Source organism: Desmodus rotundus, chromosome 4 (genome assembly GCF_022682495.2).
Source record: "Desmodus rotundus isolate HL8 chromosome 4, HLdesRot8A.1, whole genome shotgun sequence".
Classification (NCBI taxonomy): domain Eukaryota; kingdom Metazoa; phylum Chordata; class Mammalia; order Chiroptera; family Phyllostomidae; genus Desmodus; species Desmodus rotundus.
The window spans coordinates 132,033,126-132,052,993 of NC_071390.1; the positions used below are offsets into that span (position 1 = coordinate 132,033,126).

Below are 19,868 nucleotides of genomic sequence, written 5' to 3' on the forward strand. Positions count from 1 at the left end.
TTATGGTTCCTGGTTTTACAATCAATTCAAGTCTTAAATCAATTTTGAGTTAATTTTTGTGTATAGTATCAGACGGTGGTCCAGTTTCCTTCTTTTGCCTGTGGCTATACAGTTTTCCCAACACCATTTTTTAAAGAGACTGTCCTTTCCCATTGTATACTTTTGGCTCCTTTGTCATAAATTAATTGACCACATATGTTTGGGCTTATTTCTAGTCTTAATCTATGTCTGTTTTATGCCAATACCATACAGTTCTGATGACCATAGCTCCATAATATAGTTTCAAATTAGGGAGCATGATGTTTCCAGCTTATTCTTGTTTCTCAAGGTTGTTTTGACTGGTGTGTCATTGTGGCTATGAACCCTGTATCAGCTCATTTCTCGTGACAGAGTTCTAGATAATTCATACAATCAGTAATGTTATATAATAGATTATAGCATTTACATTTTTCCAAATCAATTTATAATGTAAATTGTCCTGTTTAATCCTTGTAGCAATATTGTAAGGACAGATGTTATTTTTAGCATTTTAAGGCTGAGGAACTAAGGGCCATTACAGTAAGTAATCTGTCCAGATTCCCACCCCTGGTAGACAGTAGCATCAGGATGTCCGTGCAAGTTTCCGACTCTGAGTTTGGGATATTTAGTTTAGTCTGGTGTGTACTGTGTGGGTCATGTAAAACAAGTATCACGGTAGTATGCCAGTTTGGTTTCCAGGCCTCAACTTTTATCTGAAAACTTAAACAGTTGAAGGGGTTAACTATTAACTTCCTTGGGACTTAAAGGTAACTGATCCTTGAACCTATTCTACAGAATAAAAGAAATGGACCTTTAGTTAACCTTAATTTATCTTATTTCTGCCTGAGTTTCCTTTTTTTATTGTTGGGTGGTGTTTTAAAATTTTATTTCAAAAAGAATTTTAGAGCAATTTTTGGTTTACAACAAAATTAAAAAGGTATAAAGGCTTTCTATGCCCCCTAGCCCCACCCATGAACAGCACACCCTCTCCCACTCTCAGTATCGCTCACCTGAATGGTACATTTTTACACCAAGCATGAACCTACATCGAAACAATCAGAATCACCCAAAGTCTATAGTTTGCTTTAGGGTTCACTCATGGTGTTATACATTCCGTGGGTTTGGACCAATGTATGACATTTATCCCTCCTCATATAGATGGATAGATAGAGTGTATATACTGCCCTAAAAATCCTTTGTGCTGTTTGTTCTTCGGTCTACCACTCCACCTCCCTGCTTTGGCAACCAGTATTTTTTAATTGTCTTTCATAATTTTGCCTTTTTCAGAATATCATGAGTTCGAATCATATAGTATATAGCCTTTTCAAATTGCCTTGCTTCTCTTAGTAAATATACATAAGATTCCTCTGTGTCTTCATGGCTTGGTAATTCATTTCTTTTTAGTGCTGAGTAATATTTTATTGCCTTCATGTACCATAGTTTATTTATCTATTCACCCAGGAAAGGACATCTTGATTGCTTCCAAGTTTTGGCAGTTAGGAAAAAAGCTGCTGTAAACATCTGCGTGCAGGGTTTTGTGTGGACCTAGGTTTTCAGCTTTTGGGGGTAAACACCAGAGAGTGCAACTGCTGGGTCATATGGTAGGAGTGTGTTTAGTTTTGTAGGAAACCCCCAAACCACGTTCCACAGTGGCCATGCCATTTGCATTCACATCAGCAACGTGTGCGAGTTCCCTTTGCTTTACCTCCTTACCAGCATTTGATGTGTTCAGTGCCCCAGATTTTGGCCATTCTAATTGATATGTAGGGTATCTTCTTATTGTTTTAACTTGTATTTCCCTGCTGACATATGATGAGGAGCATCTTTTCATTTGCTTATTTGCCACCTTTATATCTTCTTTGGTGAGGTGTCTGTTAAAGTCTTTGGCTCATTTTTAAATAAGATTGTTTGTTTTCTTACTGTTGAGTTTTAAGAGTTCTTCGTACATTTTGGGTAAGAGTCCTTTATCATACATGTCTTTTGCAAATATTTTCTACCATTTTGTGACTTGTCCTTGTATTCTTTGGACATTATCTTTCACAGAGCAGTTTTTAATTTTGACTAAGTCCAGCTTATCAATTATTTCTTTCATGAATCATGTCTTTGGTCTTCTATAAAAAGGCATCTTCATACCCAAGGTCATCTAGGTTTCCTCCTATGTTATCTTCTAGGCATTTTGTAGTTTTGTGTTTTACATTTAGGTCTATGATGCATTTTGAGTTAATTGTTGTGCAGAGTATGAGAGGTTCCTTTTTTTAAGAAGAAAAACTTTGGGAATCTGGCCATCTCTTAGGAGAGTTTTGTGAGACAGAACTTTAAAATAGGAACATACTAACTAAAGCGGCAACAAGCCCGCACCCTGACATTTAATTCATAGGGCAATGAACAGCTAATTCAGGCAATCAACTAAGGTAAGAAGGCAAGCTGATATTCCTGACCTGGCTGCTTCAAGTCAAGCAGAGATACTCTGCAGAACTGTCCTAAGCAAGGAAAACATGCCAGGTGAATGGTGCCCACCAGAAGTATCTGGCCCAAAGGGGCAGTTTGAGTGTTTCTCAAAGAAATCAGAAACACTGCTTAAAAAGAGGGCTGGACGTGTAATTGCTAACATTTAGATTGAAAGTTCTCATGTTTACTTGCAAAACCCTGTACCCACATGATATATTTTCTTGTTATGTGTAGGTACCAGGAAAACAGCTTTCTTCCATTTACTTAGGCCAAGGTATGCCTTGCTCATACAGACAGCTGTGTGACAGGACCAAAGTTCTGAAGTTTTAGGGCCTTTTCTTTCCTCTTCTGTAAAGCGTGGATGTTGAAGGCTCCCTGAAGCTCCCCCACTTACAAATAAAATAAATGTAAAACATAGAAAAAATTAAAATTATAGTTTGCTATTATGTATTATTATTTAACAAAGGGGTTTTTTAATTTAGATTATAGGGATGTCAGAGAATTCTGAATTGACTGAAATTTATGAAAACTTTGCATGTTTCTCCACAAGCCCCCAAAAGTTAAGAATCATCTGTCTTATCTTTGATGATCCGGAGAGAAGACTGAGCATCAGTGAAGGATCAGAGGCAATAATTTTGGCCTTTGATCGAATGGCCAGAGCCACAGAGCCTTCATTCCTACAGGGCTGATGTCTTCCATCCTTTAGTAGGGCTATTTCTGGACTTCTCTTGGACATGGAATGCACCCTGTAAAAGCCAGTCTTGTTTTTTAGATCAATTCTGAAGGAAAGAGAAATCTGAAATCTGAATGGGGCCACTACGAGGACTCCCTGAACAATGCTCTACTTTACAAAGTACTGGTCAGGTTCCTACCGACTGTTCCTAAGTCCAGAAGAAAGTGAAAAAGGGAACCAGTTTCTTATAACCAACCCGTATACAAGCATACCACACATTTAAAATTATCAATAAGACAGTTTTCTCAATTGCCACTACAGATAACACACTGATGAGTTGGTGGTACAGTATTCCTACTGGCTTTCAGAGAAGGGAGAGTGAGGTAAATCCTGGGAAAGTGGAAATAAGAGTCTCCGATCAGGCAATTCGACTTTTCATTTCCCTCAGGCGATCAGTATTCACTGGATAATCCCAGATAATCCAGGGAAGTAAAATCTTAAAGTCACTGTTTTGTTCACAAAGGTGTCTTCCGTTTATCACATTGCGCATAATGACCAAGTAAAAATAGGTCTCTGACTTCCAAACAAATGCTGTGAGAGATGTTTATATGGACATTTTCGGTCCTGTTCAAAAGTTATTTTGTAATGAGACATAGACATGTCATTTCTAAAAGACATTTCTTGGAAAAAATATTTCTGAAACTTTGGAAGAATGAACTTACCTGAAAAATAAATCAATAAAAGCCTTTACCAACACCATGTAAGGGTGCAAATTTTGCATTACTTTTCTTTGCACTGTTTATCAATATCACCTTGTTGTGAAACTTGCTTTTTCGAATGAACTTGCTGTTAGGGCCCTTTACCTTTTTGTTATCCCATAGAAAGTTTTGTTAGAACAGCCTGCAGCATCTTGCTTGCTTACCTTTTCCATGTGTAAACATCACTACAAAGTGTGAAGGTAATCCAAAAAACTTCTGACCACACATGGATGGAAATAGCCTGCAGGTGACCAGGCTACAGGAGACTTACGTGTGTGCATGTGTACTGTTTCCAGTCTCGGATGGAGAGCACACGAGTCCGGAGACGGCCCTCACCATTCACTTAGTTCCCTCTGATCGGCGCCCGCCAGCGTTCCAGGTCACAGCTCCGCTGCTTGAGGTCAGCCCAGGAGGCAGCACTTCTGTGGGTAAGAACTGGGAGCCCGAAAGAAACATGGCTTTGGGAATGGAGCCATAGTTTAGCAACAGTCCCTGTTCAAACCTCTTGAAGGTTACCAAAATGTGATGCCGTCCTCTTCCAGAAGTTGCTTGCATCCTCATCTGTGTCCTCCCCTCTGTCCATTTCCATGAAAAGAGAAGGAAATAGACCCTTGAGAGGCCAATGCTCAGTGATGGACTACAACACAGAATTTATTTTCCAGCCTCCAGGAGATTGATTTGCTGGCATCACTAAAATAAAAAGTAGCAGAGTGAATAGAGGGGAGCTGTTTCAATGATTTCCTTTATTTCTTAACTAGAAAATAAAGAGGACCAGGAGAAATGACAGATCACAATAACCTTCAGCAGTTGTGAAGAGTTAGTGTTGGCCCACTAACTCTTTTTGTATGGGATTTGACTTACCTATTACTATACTCACTCTTTAGAAGTGTATTCCACTACCAAGAACATTGCACAGTAGGGGCAAATAGTGGGTATTGTGATTTTTGTTGGGCGTGCACTACAGGTCCTTATCCAGTTTCTACGTGTGGGTATTGGCCTAAAATTAGTTATCATCCACTTACAAACAAGCCAAGTGTTACTTTTACCCTACTTTTCACTCCAGTGCTGGAGCAGCCATCATTAAAATAACTTGGTCCTTATATAGATTCTTAGAAAGAAGAAGGGAAGAAACAACGAAAAACAGAAACAGTTTCTAGGAGTATTTTCTGAAAGAAAACCTATACTAGCCAGGCAGGACTGACTTTTTCATGGATTTCCTTACTTTTATTTGTATGGTAGTTCTGAATTCAAAAAAAGCATTTTGAATTCAGAACTACCTACTTATAACTTAACTTGTAGAAGAACCTACTTGTAATATGGGAATTGACTGTATTATCAGTTTTCACTCCTCTGTGGCTGATTGGATATACAGGTGCTTTCTCGTAACTCAAATTCCCCACAACATGGCTTCCAGGCTGGCCGGTGGCTTTAATGTATACAGAGAATACAGTTTTTAATGTACATGCCTTCTCACCATGCTTTATTCTCCTGCCTGCAGGACTTCGGTTGGTAGTAAGAGACACTGAGACAGAGCCTGGAGATCTCCTGTTTGAGCTTCGGAAACCTCCGCAGCATGGCACGCTCCTCAAGGACGCCGCTGGGTTCCGAGGGCCGATGGCCACAGGTAGCTGCTGGCTCTGTCGTTGACCTACTGGGGGGACTTCTTGCTCTACAGTCTGTTTTATGTGTCTCAGTCAGCAATTTTGTGGGATAAACTATGAGGAGATACTTAGAAAGGAAAAGACCTTCAGTGTTTAGTCCATCAGCTGAAATATTTGGGACTTCTTTCTCTGTGCCACCTCCCATGCCCAAAACTGTGAAGCTGTTTCCTCAGATTGTAGGTGAAATTGGTTGATTTCTGAAACCTGGAGTAAAGACATTGAGAACAACCTCATATGAGTTGTCAGCTGCTACTTTCCCATGGGTTGTTCATGGACATGAATTTGTTTACCTTACTATGGTAGGTAAATCTTCACAGTATTTATAGTGCTGTGACTCTGATTGTGTAGGCTACTTGCATATACATCCATAAAAAAGGGAACACATTTTTAAACTAGTATTTATGAGATATAGCTGTGCGGTAATGTGACCAGCTTTTTAAAATAGTATTTACTGCACTTTCTTCAGTTATAAAAATAACACATATTGATTGTTTAGAAAGAACAGGAAAGCACAAAGAATGTAACTAAATGTAGTTTTTAATAGTCACCCCTTATCAAAGTAGATATTATCAAAGTAAATATTATCCCTTTGAAAGTTATTACCTTGGGATGCTACATGCTTATTCCGACAATCTGCACTTTCTCAAAGCCTTTATATAATTCCTAGTTATCATGTAATGATGCATTATTCTGACTATCCCTACAGAGGCAGGAGGGAAAGTCTTTGACCTTGAAGGTAGATTGAATTTGTGAGAAAACCAGTAGGCATCTGGGAGTCACAAAGTTCATTTTTTCAAAACTTACTGAACAAAAGAAGGGTTATTAGAATAGATTTCTCGTATCCCAAGTGAACTACTTTAGGAGCATAATAGCTATAGCATAGTTTTTGTTAACATTGTATTTTACCTATATTTGTGTAACTAACATGTGAGATCCAAAGATGTTTGTAAAATATTCTTTTTAATGTACTATAATAAACTTACTAGTTTTAGTACCTTTTTAAGCACAATACCACTAGCACCAGCAAATCACCATAACCCGATGTTGAAAGAGAAGGCTTAGAAGACTAATTCAGAAAATGAATAAATTCTTTAGTTTAATTACATAACGCCAGTTATGAGAGTCAATAACCTATCAGGAAATAGAGTTGAATGTAACATCCAAGAAGACCAATGCCTCAGCTGTGCTCTGTGAAATTGTTGGGACCCTTGGCACAAAGTAGCATTTCTCATAAAAAGGGCTCCGTGATCAAACAATTTGGAGAAGCTTTAATCCTTACCCGAGGACATTTTTTTTCATTGCTTTGAGAGAGAAAGAGAGAGTCATCGATGTGAGAGATATCAGTTGGTTGCCTCCCAAATGTGCCCCAATAGGGGATCAAACCCACAACCCAGATATGTGTCCTGACTAGGAGTCGAACCCACAATCTTTTGGTGTACAGGACGTACTCCCAACAACTGAGCCACACCAGCCAGGGACGAATTTTAAGAAGCTTTAATTAAAGATTCTAAAATTTGGCCCTGGCCAGGTGGCTCAGTTGGTTAGAGCATTGTCCTGATAGGCCAAGGTTGCAGGCTCCATCCCGGGCAGGGCACTGAGAGCAGTCAGCCAATGGGTGTGTGAACGATTGCAACAAGTTGATGTCTCTCTCTTTTTCTCTTTCTTTCTTACCCTTCCTCTCTCTAAAAAAATCAATAAAAGCATTTCTTTTAAGATTCTAAAATTCTAATAAGTCCTGCAGTTTAAAAGTTTTTAATTTTAAATTTTGTTTAACTCTATTTTTCCCTAAATTGGTATGACCTTGAAACTTTTTTTACATAATACATATCAAAGCTACATAATTCACATATACTTTGAGTTTCTAACTTCAAGTATATTTTTAAATTTTTAGATATCTTTAAATTAAAAAAATGTTATACTCTCAATTAAAACAGAGACCTCTTGCAGGTTCATTAAGCATAATTTATTTTCTTTTTCAAAAACTTTTCAGTATCAAGATCAGGTACTAGAAGGACTATTATAAACAATAGAGGTTTGTCCTTTATTCTGCAGAACTAAGAGTGATGAAGGGATCTTATAGAGGCAGATTTAAAAAAATTAGAACTGCCTTTCGTGGAATGAGCCACCTTGTAAAAGAGTGAGGCTCCCACCTTGAGAAGTGTTGAAGGACAAGCCAAATACCTTTTTCAAAAGTAGTGCAAAGGGAATCCTGTATTGGGTGGGTGGCTGGACTAATTAGCTTACATCTCCCAGAGTTTATGATCCTATATATATTGTACTTTGAAATCCTAAGATCAAAGGTTTTATATGAATGAAAAGCGTCATTCCCAGAAGTAATTGGTTTTGTAATTTGTTTTATTCTTGAAAGGTGACACTTTCACATATGAGGATATTGAGAAAAGTGTTCTGCGGTATCTACATGATGGCTCCTCTGCCCGGGAGGACAGCATGGAGATCTCCGTCACAGATGGCATCTCCGTGACAACCGTGGAAGTGAGAGTGGAGGTGTCACTGTCAGGGGACCGAGGGCCTCGGCTGGCTACTGGTGCCTCACTGAGCCTCACCGTTGCTAGCAAAAGCACAGCCGTAATCACTAGATCACACCTCGCTTACGTCGTAAGTGCTCACACTTGTCCTCTCGTTCGCCACTGCACCCTCCGACCGGGCTGGCTAGAGAGCGATGCCCTGGGGCTTCCGTATGTGGCCACAGAAAGAATTCTCTCCTCGACTGCCCTCTAGTTCTACTCTGAGGAATGGTCACGCTCTTTATTCCAACTGCTCTCGCTGTCTCACGAACAGACAAGTGAACGAGCAAACCTTCCTGAAAACACAGCGAGCCTGTGTGGGGCTGGGTGACGTTCAAGAGGAAACAGTGCCGGGGACTGAAAAGCCCAGGCACCCCTATTTTAAGTTCCATCCATAACGTGTTTCAGGTGACAATGTCACGGAAAGAGCATTTTAGAGGAACTTAACCTGATCAGTGACTAACAACAGGTCATGGTATTTCATGGCCCACTTTTCTGAGAGAAAGCCCACTTTTCACCGGCTTTTGTCTTGGGTTCGGCTCTAGGCAGAAGTCGGCACGCCCGTCTGGTGGTGCCTGTCTGCCAGATTTCCTTGGCAAGAGTTCTGACTCACCCTTCATTCCACGCCCCAAGAGGATCAGGGTGGTTAGGGGACCAAGGATAAGTTCAGGAACTCTAGGTTTGGCTTTTTTTTCTCATTTGGCCTTAACTTGATAAGCGATCCTCGTTGATTAAACTCGTCTTCTTTCTTTGAGTTTACCTCTGGCACTAAGGATGATGAGGATAATTCATTTTACTTTTCAATTATGTATGTTGTGAATAGATACAAACTTGCTATGTAAACATAATAATGAGACAATTTGACAAATGCCTTGAAAATAAGAATGATTATCTGAATGGTAGTCATTTTTGGTATTAAAATTCCAACCAATGACCTGGCCTTTAAGAAAAAAAAGAACCACTGTATAGTCTTAAGTAATCCTTTCCTGGGCTGAAGGGTCTGGCTATAAAATCTAGTCCTGAGCAGCGGCATGAAAGAGGAAGCGCTGGCCTGGGAACCGTTTCTTCAATTGCCCTGGCACAGATTTTCCCCTCTCACTGTCTTTCCTCAAACGATGGGAAACAGCATTCCACCCTGACTCTTCTCACGGGGCCGCTACGGTTCCGACCAGCTTTGATTCTGTAGTCTTTTTTGTTTTTAGTTGACAGGTGATTTTTACCATCAGTTATGGTCTTGACTTTTATGAAACTTGTGAATTCATAAAAGTGTATGAATACAGAATTAATCAATAGATCACTAAGGCTTGAAAAATGTGTGACAGACCAAAATTGCACTCCAGGAGCAGTTCCTGCCCATTAACTGCCTGTTATAAGCTGCATATTAAAATGCAAGCCCATTGGCCACCGAACGTGTGTTTTCAGAAATTGAACGTGAATTTACCCACGAGAGCAGAAAGACTCCAAAAGAACTATCCTAGCCTGCTGAAAGCATAGCCTATCTTAAAGACTTAGCTAAGGCACATACTTACTTTCTCTGGGGGCTATAGAAGAATTTTATACCTAGTGTAATGGGGAAAATTTCTCCAGATATGCTTAGTTAGTGAGTTCCAGAAAGGACATCCAGAAAGGTTGGAAAAGCCTTGTGAAATATGGTCATAAATGAAGCAGAATATAAAGGAAAAGGAGCAGGTGAGTCTGCTTGTAATTAGAGTTCATTAATTAGATGTCAGGAAGACAAAAGGCATAAATGGGATTTTGTGTGATTTGCTTATTAATGGGGCTTTCTTTTATACATTTGCTGTGCACTGCAAGTAAACAAGCGGGGGAGGGATGCAATGGATTTTGTAGTTAGAAAAGATGGCTTTCAATCCAAGCTCACCACTTACTAGCATAGCAACCCTTAGCAAATTACTTCACTCTCTAGGGCTCAGTTTTTCTCATCTATGATATGGGGAGGATGATATAAGATTCATCTTAAAAAGTTAATAGTGTTGATATGTACCAGCCAAAACTACAATAATTCAAAATATGATACCATCTGTAATGATACTGCATAACACGTATCTGGAAATAAATGTAACAAAAGATATGTAAGTTCTAGGAATAATTAATGCCGTGACTGACTATAAAGAAAATCCAAAAGAATCTTGACAAAGTATTAGAAATAAAAGGAGAATTTACCAAGAGGCCAGACAGGAGATTAACAAAGCAACAGCACTGCTAAACATAAGCAAAAAATAGCAAGTAAATATAACTGAAAAGATGATACCGCTTATAACAGCATTACAAAAATCCTGTCCACTATACAAAATCTAACAAAAACCAGGTAGTACTTCTACAGAGAATATTAAAACACTTTGCTGACAGACATTTTAAAAAGCACTAAGTAAATTATGCATTTGCCATAGTCATGAATAAGAAAATTTAGTATCAAAATGATACTAATTCTCCCACAAAGGGATCTTTCTATGCAGCTGATATCCACTCAAAAGTCCACTAGACTTTTTGTGGCTCTTGATAAGCTGATTCTATAATATATAAGGAAGAACAAAGGGCCAAAATTCTGAAAAAGAATAATGGGGGGCAGGTGCTTGCCCTCCCAGGTGTCTGGGTTTATTATAAAGCTGACTATTTAAAGCAGTGTAGCACAGGAATATCCTGGAGAGTCCAGAGCCGACCTACATATGGTGCCATAATTAAGCAAGCCAGCTCTGTGGAGACAGGAGGAACTATTTAAAACATGGATCTGCACAACATGAGTATCCATATGGAAAAACAAAAGAACTTGTACCACTTCCTCATACCCTACACAGATATTAACTGCAGGCAAATCAAGTACATACTTAAATGTCATAAGGAAAACTTTATAATTCTTTTCAGGATATAGGGAAAGGGAAAAATTTCTTAAACTAGAAGTGAAAAAAAAGCTAACTCTAAAGAAAAGATTGATACATTTGACTATATTAAAATTAAATGTATGTTTCCCAAAACACACCATAAATACAGAAAACAGAAAAGTCAAAAATTGAACAAAGATATTTGCAACACATATAACCAAAAATAACAAAGAAAAGATAAAGAACGTGTGCAAATCAATAAGAAAAAGATAATCTGATAGCAAAATGGACAAGAGACTTTAACAGGAATTTTAGAAGATGAATGCACAGAGCCAATAAATCTAAGAAGAGATAGCTTTTTGTCACTAGGAAAAGCAAAATATGGCTACATATCATTTTATACCAATTCAATTGGGAGAAATTTTAAAATCTGACAACAGCAAGTGTTGGGGAGGTAATGGGTCTGCAGGAGGTTTTTTACTTTGCTGGTGGAAGTGTGACTGGAATGAGCACTTTGGAAAAGAGTTTGGCATTGTCTTGTGAGGATGAATGTCATATACCTTAACCATTTTACTCCTAGATTCCTATCCAAGAGAAATTCACACCAAAAGAATGTACGTAAGAATGTTCATAGCAATATCATTTGTGATAGCAAAAATATTGAAACAAGTCAAATGCCCATCACCAGGATAACAGGTACCTTGTAGAACATTTACCCTGGGGAATATTAGAGAACACTGAAAACAGATGAATTATTGCTACACAAACAATATTGATGGGTCCTAGCAGTCTGATATTATATAAAAAGAAAAATAGATCCTATAAGAGGATAGTCTAACTCCCTTTTCATAAGAATAAAAACAATGAAAATTCTTTGTAGCAATATATCAAACTATATTATGAAATTCAAGGAAATGAGTAACAAGATCCAAGGTAATGATGGACCCAGGGACAGGATAAAGGAGAAACACTAGACAAATACTAATTATCAAAGTTCTAGTTCTCGTGTTGAGTCAACAAGACAACAGATTTATAAATAGGAAGAAGAAAATGAAAAAACAAATTAATACAAAAAGGCTAAGGTCTTAAAGAAGTAGGAAATTTACATGAGAACAAGCTCCAGGTTCTTACAAATTTTTGTACCCACAGTGTATTGGATTTCCCAAAATAGTAGTTTCTTTAAATTATAGCAGCATTTTCAGAGGGAAAAAATCTAGCTGATTTCATACTTTTTCAAGCCCAGGAGTCATTTGAGAGTTGAAACATTATAATAAGATGTGCCTGACATGAAAAAAGTATTTCTGCACCAAACTTGCCGATGAGGAATTTAGAAGATGCTTCTAACCAGGAGCCGGGAGCTCTGTCTTTCTGTGGTTTATCACTGTCCTGGAGACGATACTTAGAACTCTCATCTGTCTTAAAAATCCTCTTTCAGGGAGTACTCACAGTAATTTAGAAGGTTGTATTTTGGAAGCCTGCATATTGTATTTGACAACACATGTGGAAAAATAGAGAAAGTTTCAAAGTATAAAGTTAAGGGAAATTTTCTGAAGTTTGGCCGCTTTAATGAATTTGAGTTTCCTTCCTTGCCGGTGGCAAGTGATATGAGGAAATATGGGAAGTTCTGGGATCTTCCCTTGAGACTCTGAGAGGCCAACTTAAAAAGGCCTCTGGGGCTAGAAATGGGAGCTGGTTACAACCTGCTGCCCCAATCACGCATCCATGCTCACGTTTCTGACCCAGCGCCGCCTCTAACTGCACGGTAGAGCCTCGAACATTTGCGTTTGAGAGCACACTGAGCTATGCGGTATTTATCTTCATTGTTGCCGTGGCTGAGGGTAAAGTGCCCTGTGTTCACATCAAGTGCTCTAAAAGATGAATGACTGAGGAAAACTCTCCAGAAACATGCCGCCTACCTTGTAGCTATTTCCAAAAATATCCTTGAAGAAAGAGGAAATTGTTAACTAAGACATTCCATTTTTGTCCGTGTAGAAACACAGAAAGCCAATTTTATTTCCCAAAAAGCAACAGAGAAGGGGAAGGAAACGGTCTTTTCAGGTCCGATAGAATGAAAACTGTAAGATTCTCTAAATTCCACTAAACTAAAAATTTTATCATGTTGAACATTAAAGGGAGTCGTTGGCTGAGCTAAGTAACTTCCATTCTTTCTGTTTTGCAGAATTTCCTTTGTATTATCATTGCATTATATGTCATAAGGGAATTTTACCCGTTTCTGAAAAGAAAATCGTCCTTAGAAACTCTAGAAGAAGGCTGCAACTGTGTTTTAGAAAGATGACTTGTGTCTCTGACCATGTTTTGGTCGTCACTAGATGCTGGTAACGCAAACAAAACCCTGTGCGGCTCTTACAGTAACAATAGGGCGACTCTTTGTCTTGCACCATTCCCCGAAAGTGAATTTCCCCACTGTTATCTTGAGCTACTCTTGAAAAAAGAGATTATCAAAGAGGTGTTTTAGGAGGAATAACTACTGGGATTTTCAGGCAGTTTGAAATGGTATTGCTTTGTCACAAAGTGGAAAGAGATTTTTTCCAATTAGCAAAGAAGCTCTTTAACTACTGGAAGTGTTTATTTCTGCAAATGTGCATTCATGTCTTACTCGTATTTGCCTGACTAGGATGATTCTTCCCCCGACGCAGAGGTCTGGATTCAGTTAAGATCTCTGCCCATGTATGGTACTCTTTTAAGAGCCTCAGGACCTGAAGTGGAAGAAATCTCAGAGGTTGCCAATTTCACAATGGAAGACATCAACAACAAGAATATTAGGTATATGACCACTTTGTATTCCTTGACAGAATTTTTGAATGTATTAAAATAATTAACCTTGACTTTGGATGGTGAACACACAATATAATATACAGGTGATGCATTATAGAATTGTACATGTAAAACCCATGTAATTTTATTAACCAGTGTCACCCCAGTAAATTCAATAATTTTTTTAAAAGATGTGGAACAAAATTTAAAAAAAAACAGTTGACAACTCACCAGTAGCTCCCTTGAAAGATTATATTGCTTCTGGCCCCATTTTTAAATAAAGGTGCAGTCATCTCACTTGGCTTCTAAGTGTAGAACATTCATTTGGTTCTTCTCTTGGCCTCTGTAGGTACTCGGCTGTGTTTGAGACCGATGGCCAGCTGGTTACCGACAGCTTCCGTTTCTCTGTGTCTGATGTGGATCACAACCATCTGGACCATCAGACGTTTACCATCCTGATCACTCCTGTCAAGAACCCACCTCCCGTCATTGCTTTTGCTGACCTTATCACGGTAAGTAACTCTCAGGTCAATGAGCAGCAAGTGCTGCAGAGAGCTGGAATCTGTGGCCACAGAAATAAAGGATCTCTCTCAAAATTGGCTGCCAAGGCCTTCCCCCAAAGTATCCAGGCAATAGTGCCAAGATATGCATTATTTCAGTCATGAGTTTCTTAAAAAGTAAGAAAATAATTACATGCAGAAAATCAAATTATATCTACATTGTTTAGTTAGTCCATAAATATTCTGTGCCAGACATAAATGCTAGATGTGCGTAGTAGTGGGAGCACAGTTAGAAATGGAATGAATCTTTCGGGAGTTCACAATCTAATGTTTGCAGCAACTGAAACATGGGAATATGGACAATGGCCCCCAAGTCAAGTTGATATTTATCACTGTAAACAGTGTTGACAGTTTTTTGGGGTAGGGAGGTGGAGGAGGGAGGCAGCTAGATAAGGAACCCTGAGCACGAAGTTACCCAGCCTGAGTTCACATGCCAGTTCTGTTACGTACTAGTTAAGGGACCTTGGGCCAATTATGTATTCTTTCTTAGCCTCAATCTCCTCATCTTTAAAATATTAGTAATTCCAGAAGATTGCTCTGATGATTAATAAAATAGCATTTTAAAAAATGAGTACAGTACTGGCACATTGTAGGAATTCCATAAAAGTTAATTCATTTTCCTTACCTTGCTCTCTATAGATACCATAGTGCCAAAACTCAGGAGATTTTCTGGTTTCAATGAGCAACTGAAAATTAATAAAACGGAGTTGTTTCTAAACAAGTCTGATACTCCACTCGTTTTCCCATTTCTACACCTTGGGGCTACCATTTGGACCTTCCCCATGCCCAAAGCAAGGGTGACCTTCCACTTTGTAATGTGTCAGTCTTCCTACATGCAGCCAAGAGTTCTTCAAAGTGAAAGGCCTGGGCCATATCCAGAAGTCTAGCAAAAAACACCAGGTTCGGGTTGCAGAGTTAGCATGCTAAACAGGGCCCTAAAGGAGAAACCTACTGCAGGCAACCATTGTTACTTCATACTGATTTATCTTCCTCCTTGACATTAATATAAGCACTAGCTTTCAGGTGTGCTGAGCCCTTTCTTTCTGCACACCTGTAAATGTACACTGTAAAGGAATAAAGGGGACTTGCATTCTACGTGGGAACACCTATCGGACAGTTGCCCTCAGGGTGTCCGAGGGAGGACTGGATGATCACTGTCTGGCTGCGGGCTTTTGAATGTTGGTATGGAAGGACGGCAGCCATCCCGTCATGCAGTCATGCCAAGGTGAGTGATTAGAATGGGCCAGAGCTGCTTTATAACCAGATCCATCATTGAAGGAAGCACGACTTTGAAGGGAAACACAGAAGTCACCGTGCCTGAGTGTCGCTTTGAGAGGCGTTGAAAGACTGCCCAACTTCAGCGGCTTGCTCATTCCTCATCTTGTCTGTGGAGGATCTGCCTCCTCAAAGAAGTGAAATTGGTGCCAGAAGGTCACCCCAGGCAGCACTTTGCAATTCAGTTCTTTTTTACTGCAGTTATGTGCAATCGCCCAAGGACCCTCTGCGTTCTTTTCTTCCTCAGGTTGACGAGGGAGGGAGAACCCCGCTCTCGTTTCACCATTTCTTTGCTGCTGATGATCATGACAACCTCCAGGGAGACGCCGTCATTAGACTAAGTGCTCTGCCCATGTTCGGCTGCATTGAGAACACAGGCACAGGTACCAGCAGGAGCTTTGCTGTAGAATTCTTTCAAGCCTGCAAAGGGAGGGTAGAGGGGGCTAACTGCCTCCGGTTAAACCCGGACGTGGGGAACTAAAGAGGAATGGGACCATTTCAAAGAGACGGAAGGAAGGAAGGAAGGTTTCATCCACTCAACAGAAAGTAATTGAGTATTTTCCATGTGCCAGGCACTTTTTTAAGCACTAGGGAAACATCAGTAAACAAAACAGACAGGAACCACTACCTTTGTGGTTCCCTAGATCCTCGGGGTGTGTGTGGGGGGGCAGTCGAATAAGAAACCTAACAAGTAAGAAAATTGTGTGCGATGTTAGGAGGTAAATCAATGCTATGGGAAAAAATAGAGCAAGGCACCAGCGGTAGAGATGGAAGGCCTTGTGGATTACACTCAGGATTGTGTGTCAAAGAAATAAAAATTTCTATCCTTACATTGTGAGGCAGCTGTAGTTTAGCTGAACCAAAGCTTCTGTCTTGGCTCCTTCTAAAGATATGACAGGAATTGAAATGCATGCTTGTCTCTCTGCGATCCTCTCTTCAACATCCCTTCCCCCTCTACCATCTGCCCTGGACCCACTTCCCTCAGTGGTTAGCACAGCGAAGGAGAAACGAGATGTGTCCCATCCCCAGGCCCCCTGAGACCGCAGTGACTGGCAGTTGAGACAGCTCGTGGCAGGTTACTGTGCTGCTGCCTCTGCAGTGAGATTCCTGAATGCCGGCTCTTGGCTTTAAATGAGGTGCAGCCAGAAGCTCCCACAGAGGGGCCGTTGACTGAAGATTCTGTGGCCAGCATGGTGCCAGAGGTTCGAGCCTGGCTACTGGAAACTCATTTAGCAGTGATCATGGTTTCCTATAGAAAACCGTGGACCTTTTCCCCATCTTGCCCCTCCATGTATGCACTTAGATTTGTTTATCACTGAGTTTGATTTATCTCCACACATCTTTATTCTAGAGACAGTGGATGAATAAAACAGCCCCTGCCCCAAGTGGGAGACAGAAATGAAGGCTGATAAATTGCACAATACATAAAATGCCAGGACAGGGAAAGAAGCATAACACTGAGAAGATACATAAGACGAAACAATTACTTTTGCCTGGGAAGGCAGGAAAAGTCTAAGGAAGTGACACTTGAGTTGGAACTTGAAGGGTTAGTGAGCAGAGGGAAAATGGCATTTCTCACAGAGGGAGGAGCATGAGCAAAGGGTGGGGAACCAGCAAGGGATGGATGGCCTGACCTTCTCTCTCCAGGTGGTTTCTTATGAAGCCTTCCTCACACAGTTTTACATTAACCTGGAATGCACACAGAGGAGTATTTCACTGGTCCAGCAGTCAGCCTCTAAAAATGGTTCTCCAACTTTACCGTCCACAAGACTCACAAGGAGGGCTGGTGGAAGCTCAGTGTCCTGGCAGCACACCGGAGATCCTTTTGGAGAGGCTTGTGAGGCCGGGTATCTGCGCTTCCCCCTCGCTCCCAGGCGATACCATTGACGCTGGTCCAAGGGCCACACACTTGGAAAATGGCTGCCCTCTGTTAGCATGAACCTGAAATTAAGGACGAGATGATCAGGGACACAAACCATTGTCCCGAAGCACATCATGCACATTTTGCTCCATGGGTATTATGAACCAAGTCTGTTTTATGTCTATGAAATTAGCTACCTAGCTTTCAAATCCAGCTGATCACAAGAATGTCTTTTTAAAGGCATTAGAAGGAGCAACTTAAACTTTTTACGAGCTAGACCGAATGGGACAGAAGAGTGATATTGTTACGTACCAAACCTAACAGTTAGGTCACCTCTAGAGCATCGCTGTGGCCAGTGCAGCGCAGTAATAGATGTTCACGACGACAGCCTGGACGCGTTGAGACCTGCGTAGTGTGCATGCGGCCTGTTGCTTTTAAGAAGGAATGGAGGCACATGAGAATGATTTACATGGAAAAAATAAAAGGTGCAATTTAAAAGTTGGAGGGACTGACACTAAAAGCCCTAGGGAAGGGTTCACTCGTTGAATGGCTTATCTTACAGTGACAGAAAATGTCATTATTCTATTTGAATACATTTTTAGGCCTTTTTTACTTTATGCTATTTCTGCCCCAAATAAAGAAGCCACATTTCTCACATTAATAGTGATCAATGGAAAGAGAAAATAAGAACTTAAAAGAATTTAGGAGTTTCTTGTGGAAACCCTGAGCTGTCTATTGTAGAAATTAGATTCCTATATGCTTCTGGTGACAAGAGATGTCAAACTTAAGGGAATAAAATTTAAGAAAATTTGTGTCATTGAAGAAAAAAATACTTGTCTTGAGTTCTTGATTCAAACAAATTATAAATAAAACTTTATTTCCTAGTTTTTCTGTTGGGAGGTCAACAAAAAATGACAATCTCTACAATTCAGGAAGTCAGTGGCCTTTTAATATGTGACCTGATCTTTGCAAGGACTGTGGAAGGGGAAAGAGAAAGCCTTACTTATCTCAGATCTTCTATCTGTACTTTTCTTTGTTTCTATGTCCAGAGAAAATTTGAAGACACAGGGTATTCTTCTCCTTTTTTTTTAACAAGAAAATGTGATAATTTGAAATCAATCAATTACAGAGACTCAGACCAAGTAAGAGGCAAGTCATCCATCGTGTAGAAAGTGCTTACTCTTCCCCTTGGCCTTCCACAGTCACTGGGATTGGGAGGAAAGGAAAAGTTAACTAGAGCCAGCACTTCCTATGGAGCTCTGAATGGCCCTTGAGCATCCCAGTGGTCCTGGTAGACCATCCCAGGGACTGAGCTCTGACTCACACTGAGGTTCCCTTGAGGAACTGAGGGATCAAATGAAAACATGCTCGAGGAGATGTTTCTTACATAAAAAGGTAGACAGTTAGCCTCCTCTTATATAGAGAAAGAGGGTTCCTCTTTCAGGATATGCCAAGTAGAGTGGTCTTAAAATTGACTAAAACTTGAGGTAGAACCTTTGCTATTGCATCATCCACTTGCCCCAGGACTTATTTTATGAAAGATCTCTAACAAAACAACCCCTAATTCTGTGCTATATAAAATAGAAACATTCTGAGTGTTTTCATGCATATTATCCCAGTTTTTTTCCAGGGGAACAGTGGGACAGGTATATCCACTTGTAGGTGAGAAACAGTGGGAAACCTGGGATCCAACCCCCAAGTCTTCTGATTCCTGGTCATCTGCTCCTTCCCCTCCCCCACCTTCACCCTCAGACGTGCCTTCACCTTTTGTTGACAATGCTGTCACGTTTTCTAGTTCAGCCTAGGAAGCAGGGCTTATAGGATCAAAGTCAAAGTTCTCTCTCGATGTTGATGCAGGTGATCGTTTTGGCCCTGGAACCACCAGTGACCTGGAAGCATCGTTTCCGATTCAAGATGTCCTGGAAAACTACATTTACTACTTTCAGAGTGTTCATGAAAGCATTGAGCCAACCCATGATATTTTTAGTTTTTATGTAAGTGATGGAAATAGTCGTTCAGAAATCCACAGCATCAATATCACCATCGAGGTAAAGACTTTGGAAGTTGGAGGAGTTGGGCCTTTGACCGTATTGTCCACCATGAAATAGCTTTACATAAACTCAAAAGCAAAGAAGATTGAATTTTACCTTCAGTGTTAAAGGTTAATTTGAAAAAATAACCCTAACCTCTAGGAAGTTTGTAGAATTAAAGCTGGCATTGAGGGATGATCTGACTTGGAAATCTAAACTTTCGTTTCAGGGTAAAATCTATTCTGTCTGTGTGAAAACAGTTTGTGAGGGTCAGATGGGGAGACCTTGCCAATCCCGTATTTGGATGAAAGCTAACATACACCAATTTTCCCCTGAAATTACTGTGTGTGATGCTAAGGCATACTTACCTTTTCTTACATTTTAATGCATTTTAGTCATTCAATTATAAGCACCAAAGAAATGTGTTCCTTGATGCTGTATTTATTC

At 40.0% G+C, this 19,868-nt stretch overlaps 1 protein-coding gene across 3 annotated transcripts in view; it reads left to right on the forward strand.

Annotated features, from left to right (window-relative positions):
• The window catches only part of FRAS1 (Fraser extracellular matrix complex subunit 1), a 423,027-nt gene that overhangs the window by 319,817 nt on the left and 83,342 nt on the right, over positions 1-19,868 (forward strand). For all 3 annotated transcript variants that reach the window (XM_024577139.4, XM_053922841.1, XM_045184911.3), the window contains exons 36-42: positions 4,194-4,325; positions 5,396-5,521; positions 7,927-8,174; positions 13,556-13,704; positions 14,045-14,207; positions 15,778-15,913; positions 19,249-19,439. In XM_024577139.4, the coding sequence (XP_024432907.2) occupies positions 4,194-4,325; positions 5,396-5,521; positions 7,927-8,174; positions 13,556-13,704; positions 14,045-14,207; positions 15,778-15,913; positions 19,249-19,439 (1,145 nt within the window). The remainder of the gene's footprint in view (positions 1-4,193; positions 4,326-5,395; positions 5,522-7,926; positions 8,175-13,555; positions 13,705-14,044; positions 14,208-15,777; positions 15,914-19,248; positions 19,440-19,868) is intronic.